Below are 26,478 nucleotides of genomic sequence, written 5' to 3'. Positions count from 1 at the left end.
CTGTTTTAATGTGATCCGAATCTTATTTTAAAATGCAACCTCTTCAGAGACTCGGGATGTCCAACATCTTTTCTCCTACAAGCTTTTCATCCATCTGCAGTTTTACTTTTGCAAACTGTGGGTTTAGGCAGTTTATCGTCTTCCTGTGGTTTTATGGACGAAAGGGTCGACTAAAACCTGCTCCCGAGTGCCTGCTGCCCTGGCGGCCTCAGGTGGATGGACACACACGGACAAGGCTCAGGGGGAGGACGACCCAGGTCACGTCTGCCTGGGACAACGAGCACGTGACCCGAGAGCACGGCCCCCGGAGCTGCCGGAAGAGGCCCCGATGGGCAGGTGCCCCTGCCCGTGTCCCCCCGGGGAGCCCTGTGGTCTCAATCTGTCCCTTGTACCTTCACGGGTGCTGAGTTCTAAATTTTGCACGCAGGCAGCAAGAGCACACACACAGACGAGATCCAAGCCTTATGAAACTCCCTCACTAGCCTTCTGACAAGTCGGTCACCTCTGTCCCTGAACTGCCCACACCCGTCCAGCCCACTGTTGTCTGCAAACAGAAATCATCTTAACTCTGCTTGGCTACTAGATTAAGGTCAGTAACACAGAAGATTGGCTCATTCCCGATCAGGTCTCCTAAAATATTTAAAAAAGCAAAACACAAAGCACATCCCTAAGAAGGGGTTTTGGAATTCTCGCCGTTGACCTAGGTGTCCCGAGGGTGAACGCGCGGAAGCCCGCCACGCGAAGCTGCGTTTACGGAACCAGAGGGGCCGCGGCTTGGTGGTGGATGTTTCTCCGGCCTCAGTGGGCACCGGGAAGGAAGTAAAGCACGTGACGGAGCAGCAGAGCCGCGCCGGGTAAGCTGGACGGCCCCATGTTCCACAGAGAAGCTTCTCTGGGCTCCAGGGCACAACCCGACTCCACAGAGGTCCCGCTTTCCGCTTCCAGGGCTGGTAACGGAGCAGGAACAGGCGGCTCCGATGGCCCCGCGTGACCGTGAGCCTGGGTCTGGTGGCGCCTGCTGCCTCCCCTACAACGAGAGGCTCCCCCCAAGCAGAGGGCTGCCTTCCGCGGGGTGGACGTGCCCTGAAGACACAGGCCGCCATCCCCGTGGAGACGAGGGCAGATGCCGGGAGGACCCTGCTCTGGTCCACCTCACCCACCCCCAATTTCACTATGGGCCTCGTGGGGTGTAAAGTGCAGGGGGCCGTCGCCCTTGGGGCCTGGTCGCATTAGAGGAAACTGAACGTCCTAACCTGTGAGTAGCAAAGCCCTTACTGGCCAGGTTCCTTCCCACTGACCCCTTAGGTCATGAACAGGGATCTCTGACGACAGACCACCATGTAGTTCCTGGTATCTATCGTAAAAGACTTTTATGTATAAAACCACACTAAGGTGGGATTGAATTCTGTCCTAGGTGACCGCTACCTGCAGGGGCCTGGGGTGTCCAGTGGGCGCGGTGTGGGGGCAGATGCTGACCTGCGGCTCCTGGGCCCTGCTCCGGACAGCAGGCCGCGTGGGGCCTCTTTCCCCGAGCACCCGGCCGGCTGGGAGCTCACCCGAGGGTCTGCTCTTCCCGCCCACCGCCCTGGCACAAGTCCCTCTGGGGTCCAGGACATGGACAACACCTCTCAGGATGTGCTACACTCAGCTCTAACTGGTGAGTTTGCAAACGAAGGCCCCACTTAGACGCGCCCCACCAGACGTGGGGGCCAAGAGGCAAGGAAGGTGCAGACTCAGGCTGCCCTGGTGATCTGGGCCGTTCTGAGGCGCTGGCCTTCGCGCTGTGGGGTTCTGGTTAAGGAGGTGAATTCACACTGGAGGAACCCTCTTGGCCTACGTCCTTAGAAATCCATTTCGTGCACTGCACAGCCCTACCGGCCACGGGGAAAGCCTTAACGACCCTTCAAAAGACAGTAGGCCGGGCAAGACTTGGGTCGAAACCGCGGCTTGCAATCCAGGCTGCATGCGAGCAGACCCGAGCACCGCAAGGACGTCCGGGCATGGAGGGGCCTGCGTGGACCAGTCGGTCTGGAGGCCCGGCCACGGCTAACAGTCCGGGCTAGGCCCCAGATAGAGAAGCACCCACGGCCAGTCGTGCTCAAGCCCCTCCCGGGACTCACGTGACCACTGCTGCAGGAACCAGCAGAGCCCGATGCTCAGAGGTGCAACCAGGGCAAGCTGCCTGTCTGCTCCCCTCAGCCCCGGCGTGGGCCCCGAGCACAACGCCACGTCCACCAGGTACAACACCTGCTCCTTCTTGCTCCCCTGAGCCGCCCACCCAAGGTCTGGTGAGCAGGAGGCAGGAGTTTCAGCAGACGAGGGCAGAGCACACGGGAGGAAGGTCACACGGGGCGGGGGCAGGGACAGGGCCTGGGGCACAGCCAGCCCGTGAGCCGGCCGAGGGGGCGAGAAGGGCAGCCCTGGCTGAAGGGCGAGCCCACACCCCGTGTGCCACGCGGGCAGCAGGGGGCTTGCTCCTGTGCCGCCGAGAGCCAGGCCTTCACGCCACCCCCCCACCCGCCGCCGCCCAGCATGAACGCGCCACATTCACGTGGTGGGCAGCCACGGCCACACGGGCACCCACTAAGCCCCACATGGGCTGAGAAGCCAAACGTGCACTTTGCTTTCGGGTCTTAACTCCCGTCTTCAGCTTTAGTGGCCACATGAGGCCAGGGCTCCTGCCCGGACGGCTCTGCCTTCGGGCCTGCAGGGGCAGGAAGCCCTGTCAGGGGCGTGCGTGCTCCCACAGAGACCCTGCTTGCAGGCAGGGGGTGGGCAAGGACGGACGGGGCGGCCTGGGGGACGTGAGGGCGACAGCGAGGTTGAAGGGTTAAAGTTCTCAACCCAAAAGCAACCACCACGACCACGGCTGACGTCTAACGGGACACCACTGTGTTAACACGCACCTCGTTTAACCCTCATAAAACTCAGCAGGCAGATTACCTGCTTCACTTGTGGGGAAACTGAGTCACGGCACCAGGGAGAAGTCCCAAGGTCAGGGAGCTGGGACAGAGCAGAGATGAAGGCGTCGTGTTCTCGGGCATGGCCTTGCCTCCAGCTGGGTGCCCAGGGACCAGGAGGGGGCCTGTGGGTTTGGGGGCCGGGTGGGGGGGCCGGCACACAGGTGCTCACAGGTGCTGGGCAAGGGGGCCAGAGGCGGGGCGAGCGCAGGCCGGGCTGCTGCCACAGATGGGGCCGGGAGACCGCCCGCGGAGCGCGGGGCAGCAACGTGGCCAACCACAGGGGGTCAGGCCAGCGAGGGAGCTGCGGGGCTGAGGTTGGTGTAGGACTGTCCCTCGCGTCCTGTGGGGAAGGCTGCTTCCCAGCGAGCTGGGGGACGCGGCATTAAGGGCGCTCTGTGAGGGGCACCGGGGGCTCGGCCGGCCGTGTGTCATGACCCCAGGGTCCCGGGACCGAGCCCCGCAGCGAGCTCCCCGCTCAGCGGGCAGGCTGCTGCTCCCTGTGCTCCTCCCTGCGCTGGTGCTCTCTCCCGCTTTCCTTCTCTCTCAAATAGGTAAATAACTTCTTTAAAAAAAAGAAAAAAAAGAATGCTCTTTCATGGTGGGTGACAGCGGCATGCGGAGGGGAAGAGGGTGACACGCAGACACGCGCCCGATGACGTGAGCGAGCAGGGGCCTGGGATCACGAGGAGGGTCCGGTGTAGCTGACGTGCTGATGAAGGACACGCGAGGGGGATCCGGGTGCCCCTCACGGCTCAGTGTCACGGACTCAGATGCAATTTCAGATAAAACCCTCGAGACCCTGTGCTCATGACCCACTGCCCAGAGGTCGGGGAGACGCACAGCTGCCCCGGGTCGCCGAGGACCCCTCAGCTCTGAGGATGGTGACCCCACTGCAAGCATCGGGGGGACCAGACGGACACACGGAAGGAAGGGGCACTGATGGACGACGGAGCTCGCCATCTCCGCGGACACACAGACACACAGGAGGGCAGGACGCGGCCCCCTGTGCCCATGGGTCGGGACTCCATGACCCACTGAGCACCTTGTTTTCCACCCAAGTGTCAGGGGGTGTGAAAGGGGGCGGCTCCGAGCTTAGTTTAGATTTTAATCCCGAACAAATGAACACGGCTCCTCTGGGAAGCCGAGCACGAAGCCGGGGACGATGCAGACGTGAGGGACGTCGTGCAGCTGGGCACGTCCTCGTCTTACAGCAAATCCACACATTCGTCACCGCTGACGCTACCAGGGTTGTTGCCAGGCAAATATCTAATTTCCTATTTTTTCCCCTAAACATAAGCATTGCGTAGACGGAGCACATTCAAATGGGTTTCCTGCGAACAGAAACGGACCAGCGCCTAGAGTCACCTGCGGGCTTCCATCACACGTTCCCCTCGGTCCAGAGGCAAGTGCAGACGGGAAAACCGTCTCTCTCTCGAGGCTGCACGGCAGGGACGCCCGATGCCCAGTTTTGCACCGTCTACCTCGTCTTGCAAGCGAGCCCTGGTTTAGGAGATCCCACGCCCGACGTGGGAGGGGGTGGAGAGGGGCCTCCCCGCGGGCCCGCCCCAGCCCCCCGTGCTCACCTGTGACGAGGGGCGTCTGCGCAGGCGTCTGCTCCAGTAAGACCATGTGCTGCAGGAGGGGGTTGTGCGCAGCCCCGCCGTCCCGCTCCAGGGGCGCCGTGCTCAGGTAGGGAGTGAGGTGGGTGCCGGGGAAGAGGGGGATCCGCTGCTGGAGGGCCGGGAGAGCGAGTCTCTCGGCGTCCTGCTGGCCGGCCGCCCCCTGCAGAGGCACAACCGTGACGCGGGGGGCCGAGGGCCGGGGCCGGCCGCCCCCCTCCACGCACACCCGCCGACGCCTACTCACCGCGGAAGGGCCGGTGGCGGGCAGTCCCAGCGTGATGTTGGGCAGGGACGGTGACGTGTACAGGGGGAGCGGGGCCACGGAGCCTTCTCGAGTCACGAGTCTGTGCGCCAAGCCGGTCTGGAGACAGAACACACGACGGCCGTCACACGCGGTCGGGTCTCTGTCGAGCGTGGCCAGCGCACACCACGAGAAATGACGGCAGGAAAGGCTCTGGGGGGCCCTGCTGAACCCTGAGACGCCACAGTACAGACGTACGTCAACACGCTCAGCACACGGGCGAGCAGAACACCTCAGAGCGGGCCACCGAAACGTCGATTCACAATCCATCAGGCTCGTTTGCTCTTTTTCGGATTGCTAATTCACTAAACTCCCGAGGAAATCTATGGGATTCATATATCTTAAAATATATTCTTGGTTGGGAAGGTCTTTTCGCACATGACATCAGAGGCAGAAACCAAAGAAAACGGGCATTAAAATAGATCCCTCCCAGAAAAGGCAAATAACGGTCGCAGCAATGTTGGCCCTGTGTCGGGCAGAGAAACCTGAATATGTAAAGAGCTCATGAATCAAATAATTATTAACAAGGAGAAAAGCACATAGAAAGGCAAATGATGAGGCGCTGATTATTAAGGGAGAATAAGCTCACGGAACAAAAACTCAACATCATCAGTAAATCTAGAAATATGTCTTAAAACCTATCGAGTTGGCCAAGACTTTTACAACTGAGCATAGGCTGTTGGCCCCAGGAACAGAGAAGCACGCTGCCGGGTGGGTAAGAGCTGGTGCTTTTTCTTTGTGCAGGAAATTGAGCAATCCACGTCACAAGCCTTGAAAATTTATCTGACTTTTGATCCTAAAACTCCACTCATAGGACGGACGCCTACGACACGATGTCGGTGCGGGGAGGCCCCAGGAGGGTCACGGCCGCGGCGCCCACAGAAGCAGAGGGCTGCGTGTCCCGCAGCGTGTCCAAGGCTGAAGAGACGAAGGGACACGGGGCTCTCGGGAGGGGGGGGCGGGGAAAAAACTTCCTCGACTGGTTGGAATCTCATTGATGTTGGGTTGTTGAGTCAGGAAACCGAGTTGTAGAACGGGCCGTTTTCTCAAAAGCAGAGAGACAGGGAGGACTGGGGACAGACGGGAAGGGGTCATCAGCGGGAGCGCCCTCTGAGGATCTCAGCGTGTCACCCACTCAACATCTTTTTGCTTCGAGGATGAGGTTCTTTGCTGCAAGGACGCCGTTTACACCGCAGCATCCCCCGGAGTAGATCCTCGGTGGCCGTCATGAGCCGAGGGGCGGAGGGAAGGAACACACGGCGTCGCCGGCGCCGGCTGAGGCTCTGCAGAGTCCCCAGGACAGAAAATCGCGGGAGTGATGGGCGTCGACCCCGTCCTTGGAGCTCCTCTCGCCTGCGGTACGTGACCAAGAGGAGAAACACTCGGTGCCTTCAGACCTCAGGCCCAAGGGAACAATCACCACGTCCTGTAGACAACAGGGTGGACCAACTGCCGCCCGGCTCACCGCGGGGGTGCCGCGGGCCTGGTCGCAGCCGCCATGAAGCCAGTCCCCGGAATATCCCGGGTTCCCAGTGCTCGTGAAAGTCACGCTTACACAATGCTGCAGCCTGTCGGGTGCGCAACAGAACTAGGTCTAAAAACACAATGTCGGGGATCCCTGGGTGGCGCAGCGGTTGAGCGTCTGCCTTTGGCCCAGGGCGTGACCCTGGAGTCCCAGGATCGAGTCCCAAATAGGGCTCCCTGCATGGAGCCTGCTTCTCCCTCTGCCTGTGTCTCTGCCCCCCTCTCTCTCTGTGTCTCTCATGAATAAATAAATAAAAAATCTTTAAAAAAATAAAAAAAATAAATAAATAAAAATAAAAACACAATGTCTGTGCCGTAACTGAAAGCCACCTCGCTGCTATAAAATGCTGGCCCTGTCGGAGCACCCAGTGAGCCGCCGTCCTGCGCCGGAGCAGGTCCCGCCTCGATGTCACAGCTGCCGAGGGTCCGAGTGGGGCCCAGGCCGGGGCGTGTGGCGGCTTCCTGAACTCAGACGACAATTTGCCACGTGGCTTGACTTCCCCTCGCGGCCTCCCTGGCGCGTGTGGCGCTGCTGGACGGCGCTGCACCTGCAGGAGAACGTCCTCCGGGCCTGGAGCCCGGCTCTGCGACCGCCGCTCTGTCCCCGGAGCGCAGGGAACCGCTCGGTCCTCCGCCGTCACTGCAGTGGCCTTCCTGGAGGCGTCACCCGGACGGATTCCGTCTCGGGAAACCACCTTCCCGGCTCGTCCGTGGGAAGCAGCTGCTCCCCGTCACGCTGTCCCAAGGGAGGGTGCGACCCGGGCCCGACTTCAGGCTCCGCTTGGAACCCGGTTCCCCTGCCGTTTCCAGCTCATCTGCAGTGACTTCCCCGTGGAAGCTTGAACCTTTGGCTTGTTAAACAAAAAAAAGAAAAAAAAAAAAGCAACATCTCCAAAGCGTGATAAAGGGGCGTGTGCCTGGACCACCCAAAGGCGCGGGCGGATGCCCCAGACCCTGCGGGATTCCCGAGGCTGCTGCGGAGCGTGGTCCCGTTTCAGGGTCGCGTGGAAACACCTCACACTCTGTTTCGAGGCCGCGAGGGCAGAGCAGGGAGGAAAGGGTTGTTGGCGCCGGGCGCTTGGTGCACGTTGTCCTGGAGCAATCACGGAGCTGCCTCGCTCTGCTCACCGGGAAGCCGCGCAGGCCTCACCGACAAGCCCCGAGGAAAGTATTTTCCCTTGACAGAAACATTCTTTTTGTCACAAGTAAGAGAAATATCAACAAGCGACGCTTCAGGAAGAACGGTGGAGACTGCCGAGGAAGGCCCGGCCCCACTGGATGGTAATTATCCGAGAACAAAACAAGCAGACATCCTAATGTCTGCAAAGTTATAATTTCCTCTTTATAATCGCTTTTTTTTTTTTTTTTTTTACCTAATTTATTTTTAGAAAAAGCGCAGCCTTCTGAGAATGACTTGGATGCTGATCGCCCGCATGCGCCGTTGGCGGCCTCGCTCTGCCCTGCGCGTCAGCTCCGGCGCTGCACACCGGGTCGGGGCTGCGGGCCGCACCCCGCCTGGCGCCCGGGGTTCTGAGCCGGGGGAGCCGCCGGCTTCCTCTGTGTACGGGGGCCCTCGCGGGGCAGCGGTGACGGGGCTGCAGGCCGGGGGGGCCGCCGGGTCCTGCACGGTGGTCTCGGGAGTGCTCGGATGCTCTCAGACCCCGAGCCCGCGGAGGTCACAGGAGAGGACGTCAGAGACCACCCTGCCGGCCACAGGGACCCTCGGACGCAAACACGACCAAGGGCCCTTTTCACTCTCCTTGTCAATCCCTTCACTTCTACTACTTTGTGGCAGCTTAAGTCCTACGAACGCAGGACGTGCAGAAATTAGCACGTAATTTAAACCGGAACAGCGCAGACCCCCGTCCGCCAGGCACCGCACAGGAGGAGCCGCCGGTTCCTAAGTGCCCGGGTCAGACAGCAGGGGGGACCGCCGGGGCGAACGACCCAGGACGCGGGCTCCAGGCCATGGCAGCCATGACCTCGGGGTTCAGCGCAGGGTGTCAAAGCCCTGTAAGAACCTAATAGGTGCTTACACGGGGCGCTGGGGAGACGGGACGGAAGGACGGGATGTGGCGGGACGCGAGGTGCGAGGAGGCACAGTACGACCTCGGCTGCCGCGTCCTCGCGTCACGGTCCACAAACCTGTGAAAACGCTCAGCGCTGGCGCCTGCGTATCCCAACTAAGGTCTGTCAACCCTTGGCGAGGGCAGGACTCCTCTCTAGGCATTTGGGAGCGACGTAAGGAACCCTATCTAATGAACTGTAGCCTCCCGCGACTTAGCAGGAAGGCAGGAAGGACTCAGGAGAGCCTCCCACTCGGGGGGACCGTCTGCGGCAGGACGCGGACGGCGTTTCGGGCCAAGTTCGCTGGAAGACCTGGAGCCGGGTGGCTCCCCCCGCGGTCACCCCAGGCCCCTGGCCTCGCTCGGCGAGCCTGACGTCCTCTCGCTCCTCCTGCGTACCGGTCAGCACCTGCACAGGAGCCGCTGCTGGCTGCCCCCTGGCCCTCGGTCCCCGGGGCCCAGCACGGGGCTGCCCCGCGGCAGGAGCTCCAGGGACGCTTGTGCAATGAACACACAGGCAGGTCCTGGAAACTACTGCCCAGAAAGTCACCCTGGCCCAGGTCTGGCCCAAGGCAGCCCCAGCAGGCAGCCCGGGCCCCTCCACCTCGTCTCCCCAGGGTGCCCTCCCACCCTCTGCCAAGTGAGTCCACAACCCTCTCCGCGCCCACGTCCCTCTCAACCTGCAGCACACCTGGGGTCTGACGGGCAGGGTGAGGGTGACTGGCCCTGCGGCCTGAGGCTGGAGGTCAGCCTGGCATCTCCGAAATGCCACCCCTGGCGTTGCTAACAGCCAGACGCCCTCAGCACACGCCCCGTGTCGCTCTGCTCCCCCCGGACACACGGATGCGTATTTGTTGGCTGAGCGTTCCTAAGGCACAGCGAGTCCCTCCGTTCCCATCCAACACCGGTTCCTACGTGATTCTGTGTTGTTCCCGCGCCCGGCCACCGTGCAGAGCCCCAGGGACACTCGGGAGCGGGGCATCCGAGGCCCCACTGGCACGCGGTGTGTGCTCTGAATCGGCCTAAATAAATACGCTCGGAAAGAGGCCGGGACGACAGGCTGTGTTTAAAGCCGTGCCCCCGTCAAGGAGGCGCAGCGCCCGTGGCAGGAAGGGGCCCCGTGCAGGGAGCCCCCCGACCTGGTCGGCCAAGGCCGGGGGCAGCCGCAAAGCGCGGCACCTCAGGGAGGCCGGGAGGCCAGCTGGGCCGACGCAGGGAAAGGCCCGAACGGAAAGCGCACACTGACCTCGGCCGGGATGCTCGCCACGGCAGGTGTGATCCCGTTCTCCGCACTGACGTTCCCGGAGCTGTTGTTGGGGGAGCTGGGAGCGGAGCCGGGGGCGCTGCTGCACGCCGAGTCTGTGGGCGGAGAGACATCCGTGAGCCGCGCGCCGTGCGGGGGGCCCGGGCACCTGCGCTCCCGGCTCGCTGACCGGCGGAAATCACATCACGAAAGGACGTGCCCTCGGCTCCCAAACGGGGGCTGGGAGGCTACTTCCCTACTTTTGGTTTTACTTCCCCGTGAGCTCTGCAAACGCTCAGCTCCCGAGAGGCCCCCGCGGAGCCTTGTAAGCTGCGTGCGCTACCCACGTCGTCCTCCTGAGCTCCAAGGTGGTCTGAAACGCTCACCAACAACCTGACGACAAAGACCGGGAAGTGCAGAAGGCGCAGGACCCCGGACAGGGAGGGGTCAGCTGCTGCGCTCACTGCCAGGGCCGCCGGCCGGCCGCGGGGCTCCCTTCCCTTTGAATTAACCGCTCTCGTGTTTCCTACGCGACATCAAACACCCAGGGGAAGGCCTGCTAGTGGCGGCGTCTGTGATGGGTCAGCGTCACCTGAAATCACTCGCCGAGTTGTCCCCCAGGTAACTTTACGGGGGGCGGTGGCCTGGCCCTGCCAACGGGACCAGGCCCCTCTGCAACTGGCCGCGCCTGAGGCATGTTTGCCCCCCGCGCCTCCCTGCCACGCCAGCCTGGCCACGGTGCTGACGCTCCACGTCCACAGGCCGGCCTCCCCGTGTCCTCCTCCTTTGGGTTCATGGCATTTTGACGATGGCATCACCATGGATGGGGAGCTCTGTGGTCCCCGGTCCTCTGACCAGGCAGTCGTCAGCACAGGCTCGCCAGTGGGCCACCGGCCGTCCCAGACATGGACCGTGAGCTCAGACCAGGCCCCCCGCCCCACCCTACACTCCAGTCCAGGGCTCACTCCTCTCCCTGGGAAACCACGGTTACTTGTTCGTCACTAACCGGGAGCCCCTGAGAAGCACCCCCGACCCCGGGCCGAGCCGCTGCTAGACTTCCTGCATGAAGACAGATGTGCGTCCTCCCTGATGGACGGAGGCCACCGCCTTGCCCTTGGGTGCCGTCCCCGTGGCCCCCGCGGGCCACCTTCTCCGCGACCCTATCCCAAGCTGCACACAGGGTTCCACCACAACGCCCTGCAATGTGTGCCCCCCAGCACGGTGACCAGGTCAACACTGGTCAGTGCAACTGGGGCACCATTCGGGGTGCGCAAAAGTGCCCGTGAGCAGTATCGAGTGAGTGCGGGTGGGCGCACACGTGGCATGAGCTTGGCGGTGGGAGAGACGCACGGAAGAAAGACTGGAAGGAAGTGTGCCCTGCTGGGAGCTCCAACGGCTCAGACGCGTGTGCGCACGGGCGGCTCATTTACCATCGGCTCCTGTGGCACGCGCGGCCTTCGTGAGCAAGGGGGAGAAGCAGCTGTGAACCTGGCCCATCCCGTGGCCGGTCTCCTGCCAGCTGGCCCCATGCCCGCCCCTCCCACCCCCTGCCCGCAGGCCAGCCGCTGTGCTCTTCCCCAGGAGACACCACCTCCCGGGGCGGCAGAGGGGCTCCCCTGGCTCTGTGGGGACCGGCTTCCCTGATCTCCGTGTTTTCCCTTCTCCTGGAAAGGCAGCGCTGCGTCCTGCCCCGGCGGCCTGGGCTCCGCGAGGGCCCGAAGCCCGTCTCGCCTCGCCCCTGTGCCAGCCGCACTCATCCGCCTCGCATTCCGCAGCCTCTCCTGCCCGGGCCTCCTAGGCGTGCACTCTGCACGTGCCACGGCCCAGCACCGGGTGTGGCGGGCACGGTGTGTTGGGTGGGCCCCACGTGATGCTCGGGTCTCTCAAATGAGATGCTGAGCTCCTGGGCGGCGAGGACCCGTGTCCCTATTTCTGCGCGCAGCCCGCTGCTGACTCAGCGGCATTAAACGGCCCCAGGCTGACGACGTGAACACGGGAAGAAGCCTGTGGATGGTTCCGTCTCCCCGACTGCGGGGCTAGGAATAGACACGCGGCCGTCCTGCCCATCGGAGCTGCCGGCCCACGGCCAGGCGCTCCTCAAAGCAAACAGAGCTGCATCTGTGCTGAGACGGGGCTTTAACTCACGACTCTGAATGGAATCCCCGGCGGGCGAGACGCGGTGACGACACTCCCTGTCTTCCGACCAGGCCTGTCTACACTGGAACCAGCCCAGCACTGAACCCCACGTGGAAACCACGAAGGGCTCGGGCCCTTGCACACAACCCTCCGGGGCAGGGGCTTGGAGGAGGCTCAGTGGGATGGGCCGGGAGGGGGGGCCCTCGAAGCCTCCCCCTCACACAAGGGTGCTGGGGCTCAGTCGGGGTGTGCGGGGCGGGTCGCCGGCACAGGACGACAGCACCGAGAACCTCACGCCGACAGGCAGGCGGCCACCAAGAGCCCGGGTTTTCTAATGGGTGGCTGTGCCCTGTGCAACTACGTTTCCTCCTCCCCCTTATCCGGTGCTGACTCCAGGAGTGTGATGTGCGACGTGGGACGCACCCCGAGATGGGCTATCGCCTCAGGGTGGGGGTGGGCGTACTTCGAGGTGGGCTGCACCCTTGCGGGTGCGTCTGGGGAAGGGGGAGCAGCCTCGGGCAGGAGGGCGCCCCCAGGTCTGGCTGTGCCTGGCGCACGTCGGCAGGTCCACCACTAGGTGGGGGCCGAGAGCAGCGCTCGCTCCGAGCCCCCAGGACCGCGCTCCTCCTCCCCTTCCCACCTGCGGGACTCCCGCCAGGGCGACTCCCATGCTCCGCAGCCGGACGGGATGGGCAGTGGAGCAGATCGCAGCCATGTGATTCACCACTAACAGGGCAGGACCGGTTAAACCTCCGCAGAAACCTCAACTGCAAGTTCCCGTAAACACCCTGTGCAATGTCGAAGAGCCGGGGCCCGGGGGCCGGGGCAGGCGCCTGTGCTCCTGGAGACCCCTGCCCGGGCCCTCGCGGCGCCTCTTGACGCGCACCGCCAGCCCCAAGGGCCGAGAGCCGGTGCAGAGGTGCGGGTCTCTGAGGGGGTCCGGGAGAGCCTCGCGGGGAAGGATGGGCCAGGCCGGGGCCTGGGGGGCACAGCTCCCACAGCCCGCCTGACCTACCTGTGACGTCCAGCGGACGCTTTTTCAGAGCGGTGACCACTGGCCCATCTTTTCTGCGTAGCAGGGGGCTGCTCCGTCTCTCGGCCACCTTCTGCTTTAGCCTGGACCGTAACTTCAGATTGGGTTCAGAAGCTGCGAGAAAAGGAGACACGGTTATAGTCAGACGGTCACGACTGGGGTCCAGTTGCTCTCCCTGGCGGTGAGGAGCTCGGCGCGCTGGGGAAACACTCGGGTACCACGGATGTGCTGCGGGGGGCAGAGCGAAGGCAGCGCTCCTCAGGCCGGGGCGGGGTTTGTGGTCCACAGAGCCTGCCCGACGCCTTCGGCTAAGCTTCTTCGGACAGGGTTAGGCATCCGCGCTGGTCATCCGGGGCGTTGGCCCACCAGCGTGCCCACCGCTTCTAGATCATACGCTTCCTCGTTCACCTGCCTCGCAGACACCCCTCAGCGTCCAGCAACCCGGAGACGAGCCGCCTGCTGGGCTCCGGCTGCCCGGGGTGCTATGGCCATCCTCCCGGCCACACCTGCCTGGGGGTCAGCCAGCCCCCGTCTCCCTCACAGGCCACCTGACCACAGGATGCAGCCCTTTCCGCCTGGATTGGTGCGTCATCGGCTCTGCTCGTGCTTTGCAAACCCGCGTGTTTAGGATCAGTGGTTCCCGAGCCCCTGCGCCCGGAGCCCGGGGCCCCCGCAGACCCGTGCGGCCACACTGCTGGGAGGCAGAGGCACTGCAGGGTGAGGCCGCCCCGGGAGCGCGGCTGCCTCACTACACCCCGAGGTGCCCCCGGCCGCACACCTGGGCAGGAATATCTGCAACTCCCAGGGGCATCCGCTCTCCGGGCCGGACAGGGGCAGATGACCACCGCCGCGACGTGCGAGTTCTGAGATTCCACTGGACTAGTTTCAAGTTCCTACCACTTCCATGTGAGCTCGTTTTTACCTTTTTGTTTGTTTTTCATCAGGAACCCTGCTGTTTTTAATCTTTCTGGAACAGGAAGTTCACTGCTCTCCAGAGCACCAAGCAATATCACCGAATTTCCCTCTGGAATCAGAGCTAAGATGGTTTGGGTTTGTTTGAAGCGGCGGGGCGCGCGCGCATTCCTCGGGCACGGTGACTCGGTCCCCCGGGGAGAGGGCGGTGGGGTGCTGCTGACCGAAGGGCTCTGGGAGCCAAAGGGCAGCCGAGGGCCCCACGACGGGAAGGGGCAGCGGGCCAGCTCCACTGGGCTCCCCGGAGGAATCGAAGAGGTGCCTCGCGGCGCTGCCAGACCTCTCAGGATGCCCCACCTGCTGCGGACCGACGGCGTGAACGCAGGGGGCGGGCCCTCCCCACCTTGCAGCGCCTGGTGTGGGGCGAGGCCGTTCACCTGTAGGACTTGGCGGAGGAAAGGGGGAGGACTCACGCGCGGAATACGACAGGTATTCTCGTATGTACGGAGGAGACTGCAGGTTTACATGTTTCATTCACTTCTACTTTTATGCTGAGTTTCTGACCGTTATTTAACACGAGGAAAAAGCCACAACCCCATCTTGCCAACAGGCAAGAAAATCACAGCCCTCCTCCCAGCACCAAGCGTCCCAACGACCTGGGGGCCGAGCTGGGGTCGGACGCTGCTCTGAGACTGCAGGGCGGCACGGGCCCCTGGCGAGAGAGCCCGTCGGGAGACGGCGTCGGGTGGACGGGTCACCCTGGGCCAGCGGCAGGCCGGCCATGGTACTGGGTCCAGCACCCCGACCCCCCCAGGCCTTGCAGGCCACCCTCTATGTTCAACACACCTGGTCGAGTGATGGCACCGGCAGGTCATCACTCGGGCAGCCACGTCCCGTCCGAGGTACCCAGACCCCTGGTGTGACTCACCGATGGGACCGGGCAGGCCCCGAGCCCCTTCCCATCTCCCACAGCCGCTGGGCTGGTCCTCAGGCCCCACCCCACCCTCTCCTGACCACGGCTCACACCCCCACCGGCACCACCCGAGATGACTCCCCCTGCCCCACAGTTGATCGTGAGAAGTCTGACACCTGAGGGATCTGTGCAGCCTCCCTGATTCCAGGTGAGCCTAGTGATGCTCTTTGCAAAGGCAGACCCGACACAGGGCTCCCCACCCCTCCCGGCGCCACCCCTCTGAGGGCTGCACCTGACATAGGGTCGGGACACGTGCTGAAGATCCCGAGTGTCTCGGGACGAGAGCAGAGCACCGAGCTGAGCGAGGCGGGACCTGCCTGCAGCCCAGCGTAAGGCAACAGGGGGGCTCGGGGCTGGGCCCTTCCCCGTCCCTCTGGGCCTCCCCAGGACCACCTCCCATGGAGCCTCTGGGTGCAGGGCCAGGGGCAAGGGGTGGGCAGCAGGCAGGCGGACCGGGACCCGCCCCGAGGACCATGGCTGTGCTGGGAAGGGCCCTGAGGTAGAGCGAAGGCCCCACTACCCCTCCTTTTCTCTGGAGAAGGCTCATTTTCTGGCAGCCGCTGGTCCGGGTGCTGAGCAAGCTGAAATGTGGGGTTTGCAGGCTCCACGGAGAAGACACAGTGACCCGCGGCCCAGATACTCGTAAGCAAATTTCTTGAAACGTGCAAAACGCCTGCAACCCCAACAGCTCTGCTCGGCAGCCAGAGCGGAGAATACGAGCACGCCGCAGCCCGCCCAGGGGACCTGCAGACCTGCTAGATGGCACCTGCCCCGCGCAGGGCCACGCACCCCCCACGGGCTCCACGGGGCAGCTCCCCACGCACCCAACGACCTCGAAACGCACGCAGCTCCCTACGTGGCCAGCTGGGGTAACTAGAACTGTATTTTGTTCCTTTGAATGGGGCCGCAGGTAGGCTGGGGGCCAGAGCGTGAGGAAGACATGTTCTGGCAAAGTGGCTCCCAGCAGCCGAGCGCTAACAAAACGGAAAACGCTGGGTCCCCGAACTCAGCCCCTGCTCCTCCCAGGGGAGGTGGGTCACCGGGGAGGTCTGTCCTCAAAGGCAGTCGGGTACGTGGCACATTAGGCCAGGCTAAACCTTCCTACTCTTACCTTAAAACCCCACACCGGGGGGATCCCTGGGTGGCGCAGCGGTTTGGCGCCTGCCTTTGGCCCAGGGCGCGATCCTGGAGACCCGGGATCGAATCCCACATCGGGCTCCCGGTGCATGGAGTCTGCTTCTCCCTCTGCCTGTGTCTCTGCCGATCTCTCTCTCTCTCTCTCTCTCTCTCTCTGTGACTATCATAAATAAATAAAAAAATTTAAAAAAAAAAAAAAAAAAAAAAAAAAAAAAAAAAAAAAACCCCACACCGTCCCCAGCACCTGCGCCTCCTTGGGCAGGAAGCACCTGCGGGTGAGGAGAGCCTGCCCTTCAGGAGCCCCGGCACCTACACCGATTCCAGCCAGCCCTGGCCTTCCCGGAGGGTCAGTCACAGCACAACAGGTACCGGTACCGTGTACCGGTCAGTGGGGCAGAGGGGACCTCAGGGCCCGTGGCTTGTGCACAGGGGTCGGCTCGTCTGCAGGCAGGTACCGCTCTGGGGGCAGGGGCTGAGCGGGCAGGGCGTGCAGAGCAGGTGCCGGAGCCGCTCCCCTCCCGAGCCCCTGCCCACGGAGGACGGGAGCCGACACAGGACGGAAGTGCCGGCGGGGGAAGGAGACACCGGGAGAGAAAGGGGAGAGACTTGGAACACGGGAGGGAAGAGGTGCAACGTCATGTTACTAGCAAAGCCCGGAGAGGTCCGGGCAGAGCGGGGAGGTTGGGGGAGGTCGGGGCTGCACGGCGCTCCCCGTGACGGCGGCCCCTCGCAGGCCCACCCTGCAGAGTCCTGGAGCCCTGCGGCCCGGGGGCCGGGCCTTGGCAGCGGCGTCGGATTCTGCAACAGCCACTTGGAGGCACGATGAAGACCCGACAATCCTGCAGGGCGGCGGCTTCTGTACCAACCAGGTTATCATATCAGCCAGACGTGAGCCAGAGCAGACACGGCCACCCCGCGCGGACTCGGGTCCACGGCCCGTGCAGCTCCTTGGAGGGCAGCTGCACCCGCCCGAGGTGAGGGAGGGGCCACTCAGGAGTCCAGGGGGATGCGACGGGGTGGGGAGGGGCAGGTGGGGCCTGGGGCGGGCGTGTGCCTGCAGCCGTGTCCCAGGCCCCAGGGGAGCCTCTGGGTCTCCTGCTGTGCGGGGGCTCCTCCACGTGAGTTAACCACACGCACACAGAAAACTAAGAAAACGGTAAAAGTGATCAACTTCAGAAAAACACGAGTTGTGCAAACAGAGAAGCACAGGCGAGGTCACCCTGCATTGGTGTGTACTTTCTGTCTGTCACCTGTCACAGGGAGGGGCACGTCCTCAGCCTTGTGGGGCGCTCCGGTTTATGTACATTTATTTACTTTGAAGGCGGTTAAGACAAACAAACAAAAAAACTCTGGAAAGCCAAAGGACACGCGGGAATGTGACTTCTGCAGCACACGTGTCGGATGTAGGACTGATCTTAACACATCAAGGGCTCCTACAAACCTACAAGAAGAAACACCCCAAACAGAACTGGATGGGAGACTGGCCAGCAGACTTCCGTCCACCGGACGCCTGGGGACCTGCCTGAGTGTCCCGTGGTTCTGGACGCCGCGCACGGCGGTGGACAAGCCTGGGCCTGCTGGCTCTCCGAGCTCTGCGCGGCTCACGGGCCACACGCCTGGCCGGGAACATGACCCAGGAGTCGGGTCACAGCCACCCAGATCCCTGCTGCACTGCAAAAGGCAGACGTTTTAGCGGGAAAGACGTAAGATACACATAAAGATCCTTGAGCTTTACTAACGGTGACGGGATTGCTGCTGAACGCATCGCAGGGAGCGGGACCCACTCATCCGTCGCGTGGGCTCGGGTGAACGCGGTGGCGCCTTAGTGAAGCGGAGATAATGGGCTCCCCGGGGCTCTGGTGTGGTGGGATGTGCTCAGCGTCTCAGGGCGTGCAAGCCCCTGGAGCTGGCGGCCCTGCTCCCCGGCATCTACCCTACAGACAGGCTAGCACAAGGGAGCAGAGGTAGTGACACTGGAAAGGACTTAGGACTTCATGGACGAGTATAAGAAAAATATAGAAAAAGGCTCCGACGGTGCCACACTCAGATGGCAGGGCGTACGCAGCAGAATAGTAGCTGACAAATAAACTCACGGGGCAAGACACGAAGCAAGTGTTCTTGAGAACAAAAGGGCAGCCGCACACGCTCTGCGCACACAGATACACCGTCCTGCACGCGAGCTAAGAAAATATCCGGACAGACAGACAGACACCAGACTCATCACGGCAGCTCGTCTCTGGGACGTAAGGGTCGGGACGCGTGTGCGATTTGTTTTGTTATCTCCGCACGGCATGTGATCCCTTCATAAAGAGAAAAGAACCACACGCTGCCGTGGGTGGTGTGTCTCCGCCCCAGCCCGCGTCTCCGCAGCTTCCCCCGTTGCCCACTGAACCGCGAGGCGTGTGAACTGGAAGGGTTACTTGGAGAGCCCGTCGGGTCCTTTTCGTAGGAGGGGGAGGTCGGGTCTGAGGGACGTCCAGGTGTACAGGACGGGGCACGGAACGTGTGAGCCCACCTGCCTCACGGAGAAGCTGCCTAGCACTTGGCCGTGCAGATCGTGTCTGGAAGTCTCCTGGGAAAGCACAATAAGGCCTTTCGAAGAACCCTCGGAACGCGCTCCGACACATTTTTTAAGAGCACAAAGTCGATGGAAGCCAGCCCCGCACAAAGCCCGCGAGGCCCGAGGGAGCCCAGCGGGGCAGCCGTGCCCGGGGCTGCAGCGACCGTCCCACTGCCCGCTCGCGGAGCGCGGAAGGGAACAGTCCACGGGCCCCGGCAAGAGCCCGAGGGCCACGTATCACACTGCAGCTGAGCACACAAGACGCCTTGCGGCTGAACTGCGGGGTGTGGGAGTCGTCCCCTCCCGCCCCAGGGCTCCAAAGCTGGCCCCGAGCGGGACCTGGACGGCGCGGTGCTCGCAGCCCCCCGCCCCCTCTGATGGCAGAGGCCGCGTCTATGAACCGCCCCGTCCTGATGCCCGGAGCGTCAGCCGCTCCCCACGCTGACCTGAACCCAACCGTGAGGATGTCACCGAGTCGCCGGGGTCCGGGGGGATCCGCCGACTTGCTAGGTCTCGTGGCTGCGGAGATTGCAGGTAACCCACCCGGGTCTCCATGGGCTACGGAATGGGACCCTGGCGCCCAGAGGCCGCACAGCGGGGCAGGGCTGCTGTGGAGACTGCACGGGGGCCTGGACCTGCAGTCTTTGCCCTTCACGTGCCTGGGTCCCCCCCATGGCCTGCGGTCCCCCGCCCACGGAGCAGCGCCGAGCCCGCCACCCCGGGCGCTCGAGGCAGCCGCTCACGAAACCACCACCAGACAGAAATGGGTGGCAGAGCGGATGCTGCCCCGGCGCGGGCACAGCACACTGCCTTGGTGCTGGCACACCCGGGTCAGAAGCCCCGGCCGGGCCCTCCTGGGGAAGTGTGGGCAACGGAGTCTGGATGCCAAGCTAACTGCGAGGTGACCGGGCAAGGCACTTAGATGTTAGGATTGAAGAGTCCCCCCGCAAAGGTCACTGCCGGCCTGGAAGCGTCACTAGGGAACATGCATGGTCCCCAAGGGCAGGGACTCTGTCCCCTGGGTGTCAGGGCGCCCCGGGACGCAACAGGGGAACAGCAGTCATGGGGGGGGGGGTTGTTTCAGTGACTGGGTGCAGTATGTGGGGGGATGCAGGGTGACCCACGCTCCTGTGACGGCAGCACAGGACACCTGATAAGGAAAGCCGGGCAGGCGAGGGCGGGGAGCTGGTGCTGGGCCTGCCTTGTCTCCCCTCAACCGCCTGGGCTGCTCAGGCAGCTGTGTGGGTGGCCCAGGGGACCGTGCTGCAGCCCTCCTGCCCCACCCCTGTGGCCCTGCCGCCTGCAGCACAGGATCGACCCAGCAGCCCCCAGGAAGTCCCAGCCCGTGGGCCAGGGTGGGCCAGGCTGCCTGCGAGCTCCCTCTGCCGAGTGGGGCAGCTTCACCCACAGACTGGGGAAACCCGCCGTTTCCCACAACTTGGAAATCAGCTCCCATTTCCTACAGACTGCCGCAAACCCGCGAGGTGATGAGCTACGAGAACCTTCTAGAAGGAAGAGCCACAGGAGCCCAGGCTGGTGCAGGCACCGTGGGGAGCTGTGACCTGCACCTCCCAGCCTCCCGCCACTTCATCCGGGGCCGAGGACGGGCCTGCGGGCAGCACAACCGCTCTCAACGGGGCTGACATGGGCGCTCCTCCCTGAGCCCCAGTCCGGGGTCTGCTTCCTGAAACGGATGGTCAGCGTCCTGGGCAAGGGGGGTGAGCGGCGCACTGCGCTCAGAGCTGCGGTCCCAGGGGTCACGGTCACGATGGGAGCGGCTGGAGATGGGCAACGACGGGCAGCTTTGTTTCGTTCCGCCCTGGGCTTGTTTCAGGAGTCAGAAATCACAGAGGACAATTTAAGAGGCATCATAAGAAAACTGACGGCAGCTCAACATCTTCAAAAATACAAAGTCGAAGAAGCTACCAGAAAAAAATACGATCTCTACACATCATCAATGTGACAAAGCAGGGCTTGCTTTGAGTGGAAAAGCATCCTTTCTTCAGTGTGAGCGTGGAATGCTTTGCTTAGCCAGCAATCCTGGCTGAGCGGCTCGATGCCCACAGACCCCAGGGAGCACCCGCTGACGGGCGCCGGGGCGGGGTGTGGGACAGTTTGCAGTGAACCTTTAGTTACTAGATTTAGAGAAGCTCGGAAATTCAGTCCGGGTGCTCCGCACCTCACCTGCTCCGCACCTCGGGGATGACCCAGCCCGGCAGGTGGCAGGTGGCAGGTGGGAGGGAAGGGGGCGGGGTCTCCCATCAGGGCCCTCAGGTGCTGAAGGGGAACCAGGAGCCGGGACGTGGGCCTGAACCCCCCGCAGGGCAAGTCACCCTTTCCCGCAAGGGAAGGCACGGATTTCCGTGTGGTCTTGCCTCGGGGGGAGTCCAGCAGTTCCTGGCCAAATGGGGGGCATTGAGGGAGGGTCTAGGGGAGCGAGTCTGGCGTGAACGGGCTGTTGGGTGGGGCGAGGCTCGAGGGCACCCCGACAGCTTGGGGAAATGACAGCAGAGCCCCCCCCAGCCAGCCCCCCCCCCCCAGCGCTCTGCAACTTCTCCTCCCGGCCGAGGAGGTGGGTGTTTACAGATGGCAAAACAGGGAGGCACAGAAGGCGTCCCCGAGTCACAAGGCAGGAAGTGAAGCAGCAGGATCTACACCCAGGCCACGGCCCTGCGGCCGGCGTGAAGTCACTCCCTGACCGTGCAGGGGCAGGGGCAGAGCGGGGATGGTGTGTGCCTGGAGCCCCAAGAGTAGCTCTGCACTTCCCGGGTGCAGCTGCCCTTTGGGGACTGAGGGGCGGGCGGGTGCTGTGCACGATCCCCATAATCCAGTGCCAAACCCAAACCGTGGGATTCTTTAAGTGTATGTCACACTTATGAAAGATTCTAATTTTAATTCATTCCAGGCATTCTGTAGCTAAAACTTCACATTTGCAGCCGTTCCTGCGACCGATTCTCATAGAAATGCACAGATATCAATTATTTACAAATAGTGACGTCAAGTGTTTGAAAGTGGACGCTTTTGGGATGACACAGGGCACCTACCTACGCTCTGCTCCCTTAAGTGGTTTAAACATTTCCTCTGAAATCTTTATGTGATAAATATTATTAATGTCCCGGTGATGCCTTTTTGAAAAATTGATAATGCGATCAAATCTCAATTAAGCTCTGGAGCACTGCACGCTCACGGGCGCTGCCCCGAGTGTGACGAGGAGCCCTCATTCCGAGGACTTTGCTGCCCCGCATCCGGGGCCTGGCAGAGCCCCTCGCTACAAGCGGTCATCAGGGGTCCGTGTCCTGTAACAGGAGCCAGCGTCCAGGTGGTGCCGGGCTTGTCTGGCTGGAAGAACCAGAGCAAACGTCCCCGATGGCACCCCCACTTCTGTGTTGACTGGGGGGTGGTGTGAGCTCATGCCAGGGAGCCACGTCAGGGCCACGGTGGCAGGTGTTGTGCATTGTCCTTTCCTGGGACCTCGGGGGCAAGGCCCTCGGCAGGAGGTAGGTGGCTCCGCTTGGTGGCCAGGAGCTCAGCCTTCTGCTTCCTCCACTGGGACCCTGGGGGCCACCCTAGCCACCCCCAGGGCAGGAGGAGGCGCTGCCTTCCTGCTCGCTGTAGCCACCAAGGGGTGGATGTGGATGTGGGTGTGCAGAGCCCCATTCTACTGATGAGAAACTGAGGCCAGGGGAACCTAGGGAATCCACCACTGGGTACTGAGAGCTACAAAGCTCGTGGAGACCTGGCCCCTCCTCATGCCCTTAGGCTGAGGGAGACCCCCCGCTGCTCGCTCTCCTCCAGGGCCAGGGCACCCGGGGCAGGCACCGCCTTCCTCTCTGCACCCCAGGGCCCCTCTCCCGGCACGGTGGCCGCTGCTCCCCGCGACCTCCCGTCGTGCTGATCGGAGTTTGGTTAAATACAGCACGAGGTTCCAGAACGGGGCACGGGGCCACCTTGGAAGGACCGAGCCCCCGCTCCTCACAGAGACCTTCCCCTCCAGTGAAACCACCACCGTCCTCGGTGGACGAGTGAGAACCACACGCTCACGCTGAGGAGAGGACAGCGGGCGCCGCTCGCGCCGGGGAGGGTCTCCGGCCCGTGCCTGCGGGGTCCTCGCCTGACTCGGAGGGGCTCCGCCGACCCCTCTGCCATCCTCTCCCAGTCCCCAAGGACTCTGGGGTCCTTGCCCGTGGCAGTCCTCGCGGCGCCTCTCCACGTCACGTGTCAGTCTAGCACCAGGCGCTACTCGGCGGCCGCTCTGCCATTCCTGGCTCTGGACTCGGGCTCTGCTCCCCGCGTGCCGCACCGCGTGCTCGGGGCACAGCCCTGCCTGTCGAGAGGCCCCCCCACGTCTTCTGTCTCTAGGTCACGGGGGCAGATGAAACCCCAGCCCCGTCCCCCAGTGCCTCATCACTCGGGGGAAGACGCTGCTGTGCGATTGCCTTCAAGCATGTCTGTCCAAGATCAACCCAAATCCTCTGGATAGAACAAAAATTGTGTTTCCCAAGAAAGAGCTACAGCACACAGGCCTCACTTCCACTGCACGCGGTGCCTGAATTCCCCAGGATGCCCTGCAGCCACAGGCTCCACAGGCTTGTCTGCGGCCAGGTGCCCCTTCCTCCACAGCCTGCCCTGTCCTCGTGGGAGCAAGGCCTCTGCAAGACGCCCCTCCTCGGGCCCCTGCCCTTCCGGCCACCCTCGTGCACCGGCCACGGCCACTCTGATCTTTCTGAAAAGCCACTGCCCACTTACACCATCACCGCTGGAGAAAGTCCAAGAGAGCCCGTTGGAGCGTGAATACCCTTCTTCTTCTGCTGCGGCAGGGCCGCGCAACCCCGAGGCGTCCTCCTGAGATGTCCTTGCAGGACACAATGGGTTTCTTTCTTGAGCAGACTTCCTCCCGCTCTGGGACCCCCCCCCCAGCCACCCCCGCTGCCCAGGCCCTGCCCAGAGCCAGCGCCGAGGGCACACGCTGGCTGGCCTGCCCCCGCGAGGCCCCCCCGTCCCTGAGCCCCCCGGGGATGCTCTGGGCTGTGCCTAGTGCTGCACACCACCCAGAGAAGAGCTGGGTGTTCCGTGCTGTTTAAAGAGGAGTCTGCGTTTCAGAACGTAGGTGTACGTACGTGAGGTTCATTGCTGTTGGTATGAATCATAGGGAAAGCTTAAGGACACCATTTAAAAGTGATGTTCTAATAAAAAAAAGCAAATACTTAACCATAAGCAGGGATTCCCTCTAAGTGCAGGAGCAGAGCCCCAGGCACCTGGGGGGTGTGGGGGGTCCTGCCGAGAGCCCCGCCCCGAGTGCTCCTCGCTGACCTCGCCATGGCACTGACCTGTTTTTCTGAGCGGGAAGTCATCTTTGGTGTCGTACATTCCCAGGACCGGGTGGTTGTAGGAGGCCGACACCCCGCTCTGGGGCGGGGAGCTCTGGTCGAGCGAACTGTGCTGTGTTTTCCTGGAGAGAAGAGGCCAAGACAGACGGTGAGTTAGGCAGGGGTGGACTGCGGACGCCCGGCGGACACATCGCCCCATCAGCTCCGCCGCCTCCTCTCTGGGGCGAGGCTCAGATGCGACCAAGACCACCGCTGAACGTGGGAAACGAGGCCGAGCCCGGAGACACGGGAGCAGGGGCCCGTGCAACGCCCGGCGGTCACCTGTCACCGGCTCCTCTTGGGGCCGTGGCACGGCTGTCCCCTGGCCCTCAGGCCGCAGCCAGCCACAGAAGGGCCCATCCTGGGGCAGACGAGGCCGCTGCGTACAGGACCAAAGGTGCAGACATGTGGGGCGCACCGGGAACAAGCAGTAGGTAAGTCTGGGGTCCCCAAGGGGACCTCCGTTCAGCAGGAAAGACCCAGGGTTTGTATGCACCCTCAGAGGAACAAACGCCCCTCCTCACCCCGCCTCCCTGGGGGGTCGGTGGCAGTCACCAACCTCTTGTGCCTGGACGTGCGACCCCCCCACCAGCAGGCACCCCTCAACGTCCTTAAAATGGCGAGACCGGATCTGCCGGGAGGAGGCTGGGGCACGGGGCGCTGCTGGCCCCGGGAGGACCGACCATCCGCGCCTTCCTGGAAGCACCCACCCGAGGTGTAATGGATTCTGTTGAGTCTTTAAACTGTGTAATCTGCTTAATGACTTGAAACAAATTTGCCAACTTACTTATTTGGAATTTGTTAGACTATTTATTTGAATACACAGTGCTCCGTAGCCATGCACCTGGTGTTATTTGAATTGAGACTGTGAGCTCTTAAACGCTTACAGGTGGGTATTTAAATATTTGAGAGCAAACTCGTGCGGAGAATGTGCTGATCAGAGGCCCAGCCAACGAGCCCGGCCCGACATCTGGGCTGCGGGGCCGGCCAGGCTGCGTAGCAGGAAGGAGCTCCCGCTCCCGGGACAGGTGCACCCACGCGCCTGCACCCGCGCCACGGGGTCACCTCCGCAGGCAGGAAGCCCTCCCGTCACTGTGGCTCCCCGCCTCGAGGACATTCCCCGACAATCTCATTAACGCTCTGAGGGCAACACGGTCTCGCTACCAAGTCCCATCCTCCGAGGTGTCCTCGGGGGGACGTGGCCTTGGCCAGCCGCACACGTCTCGGTGCCAAGTCACCGTCTGGGAGAGAAGGTGCCTTCTCTTTGGCGAGCAATGGGGGAAGATCTGTGCGTGCGCTATGGGAGCCCAAAGTACGAGCGGTGGTTATGGGTAGAACGTCATCATAAATAACAACTGCTCCTCTTGGGCTTACATCGTACACCGTTTACGATGAAGCTGCGAGCTGGAGAAGCTGTATTTGTTCAGGAGCTAAGAGGTCTTCTCTTCCAGTTTGATCTCTGGAGATGCTGTCGGTGTGAAGACCCCCCTGCTCTCGGGGGGCCTTCAGAGCTGCAGCAGGAGCCCTGGCCCGGGCTCGAGGCACCCCTGCATCGCCCCGGGGGAGGGTCTGAGCCAGGGCACCTGCGGCTGCTGCACTCACCCCACTGCCGTGCTACGGCCACATCCAGAGACTGTGAGGGAGTGACGCCCGTCACCACAGCAGACCCCAGGGCCAGAGTCATCCCCAGGCACCTGCCCCCACCCCCCCAGCAGGGCTGCTGTTCCACCCGGACGAGTGCGTGCACCCCAGGAACGGGGACCCGAGGGTGAGCCAAAGTGAAGTCCTGTCGCTGGCCGCATGTGCACCCCACACTCACAGGCTCTCACGCTCACAGCCTCACACACTGACACACTCAGCGCACCCCACCCCATACACACGCTGACACACTCACGCTCTCACTCACAGACCCTCACACCCACACCCCTGCCCACAAACCGGGGCGGCTCCCAGCCCCTCCCCAGGGCCTGGCAGGAGGCAGCGGGCGGCACCTGTGCCGGGACCGGGAGGACGGCGACGCCTGGTCTTCAAGGCCGCGCTTACTGAAGCGGGAAACCAGTGCTGCTCCGTTTTCCTGCTCAGCCCTGCGTAGGCCGTAACACGGAATAAAGCCCAACACGCGTCCAGCCACGGAGACTCCGTCATTGATTGGCCTTTCCTCTTTTCATGGGGGGAAATTCACAGGTTTCCACAAGTGACAGATTCACGCAAGTGACAAACAGAACGTGGACTCGCTTAACCAGCCCCGCCCAACCCAGGGCGATGTGAGTCACACGAGCGACTTCAACGGTAAGCGGCCACGTCACAGTGAATAAAAACAGCCACGCTGCGGTCAGTAAGCTCCGTGCCCCACACACCCCGCAGCCATCACCCCGCAGCCATCAAGCTAAACGTTGCTCCTGAAATGCTTCACGGTCTTTCCCCCGTGCCGAGGCTCGGCAGGCAGGGGTCTGGCACCTGCGGGGCACCTGGTCCGAGCGTCCCCGTCTCCGTGCTCAGACACACGTGGTGGGGCCGCCATGGCAGTAAGGACACGGAGCAGGGTGTCCCCACGGACACAGCCTCTGCCATTCAGTGGGCAGGCTCCGCGCCCCCAGCCCAGCCGCCGGCCGGCCGTGTCTCCGGCTCAGTCGTGCCGACTC

The 26,478-nt window shown here is 63.0% G+C and overlaps 1 protein-coding gene across 6 annotated transcripts in view; it reads right to left on the bottom strand.

The window, feature by feature from the left end:
* Nucleotides 1–26,478, bottom strand: part of HDAC4 (histone deacetylase 4) — a 276,590-nt gene that overhangs the window by 51,095 nt on the left and 199,017 nt on the right. For all 6 annotated transcript variants that reach the window (XM_055300503.1, XM_055300499.1, XM_055300505.1 and 3 more), the window contains 5 exons: nucleotides 23,798–23,919; nucleotides 12,871–13,002; nucleotides 9,723–9,835; nucleotides 4,830–4,946; nucleotides 4,547–4,745 (listed from right to left, as the gene is read on the bottom strand). In XM_055300503.1, the coding sequence (XP_055156478.1) occupies nucleotides 4,547–4,745; nucleotides 4,830–4,946; nucleotides 9,723–9,835; nucleotides 12,871–13,002; nucleotides 23,798–23,919 (683 nt within the window). The remainder of the gene's footprint in view (nucleotides 1–4,546; nucleotides 4,746–4,829; nucleotides 4,947–9,722; nucleotides 9,836–12,870; nucleotides 13,003–23,797; nucleotides 23,920–26,478) is intronic.

This window comes from Nyctereutes procyonoides, unplaced genomic scaffold, assembly GCF_905146905.1.
Source record: "Nyctereutes procyonoides isolate TBG_1078 unplaced genomic scaffold, NYPRO_anot_genome, whole genome shotgun sequence".
Classification (NCBI taxonomy): domain Eukaryota; kingdom Metazoa; phylum Chordata; class Mammalia; order Carnivora; family Canidae; genus Nyctereutes; species Nyctereutes procyonoides.
The sequence above is the reverse complement of the archived record's forward strand: the minus strand, read 5'-3'. Positions and strand labels throughout refer to the sequence as shown.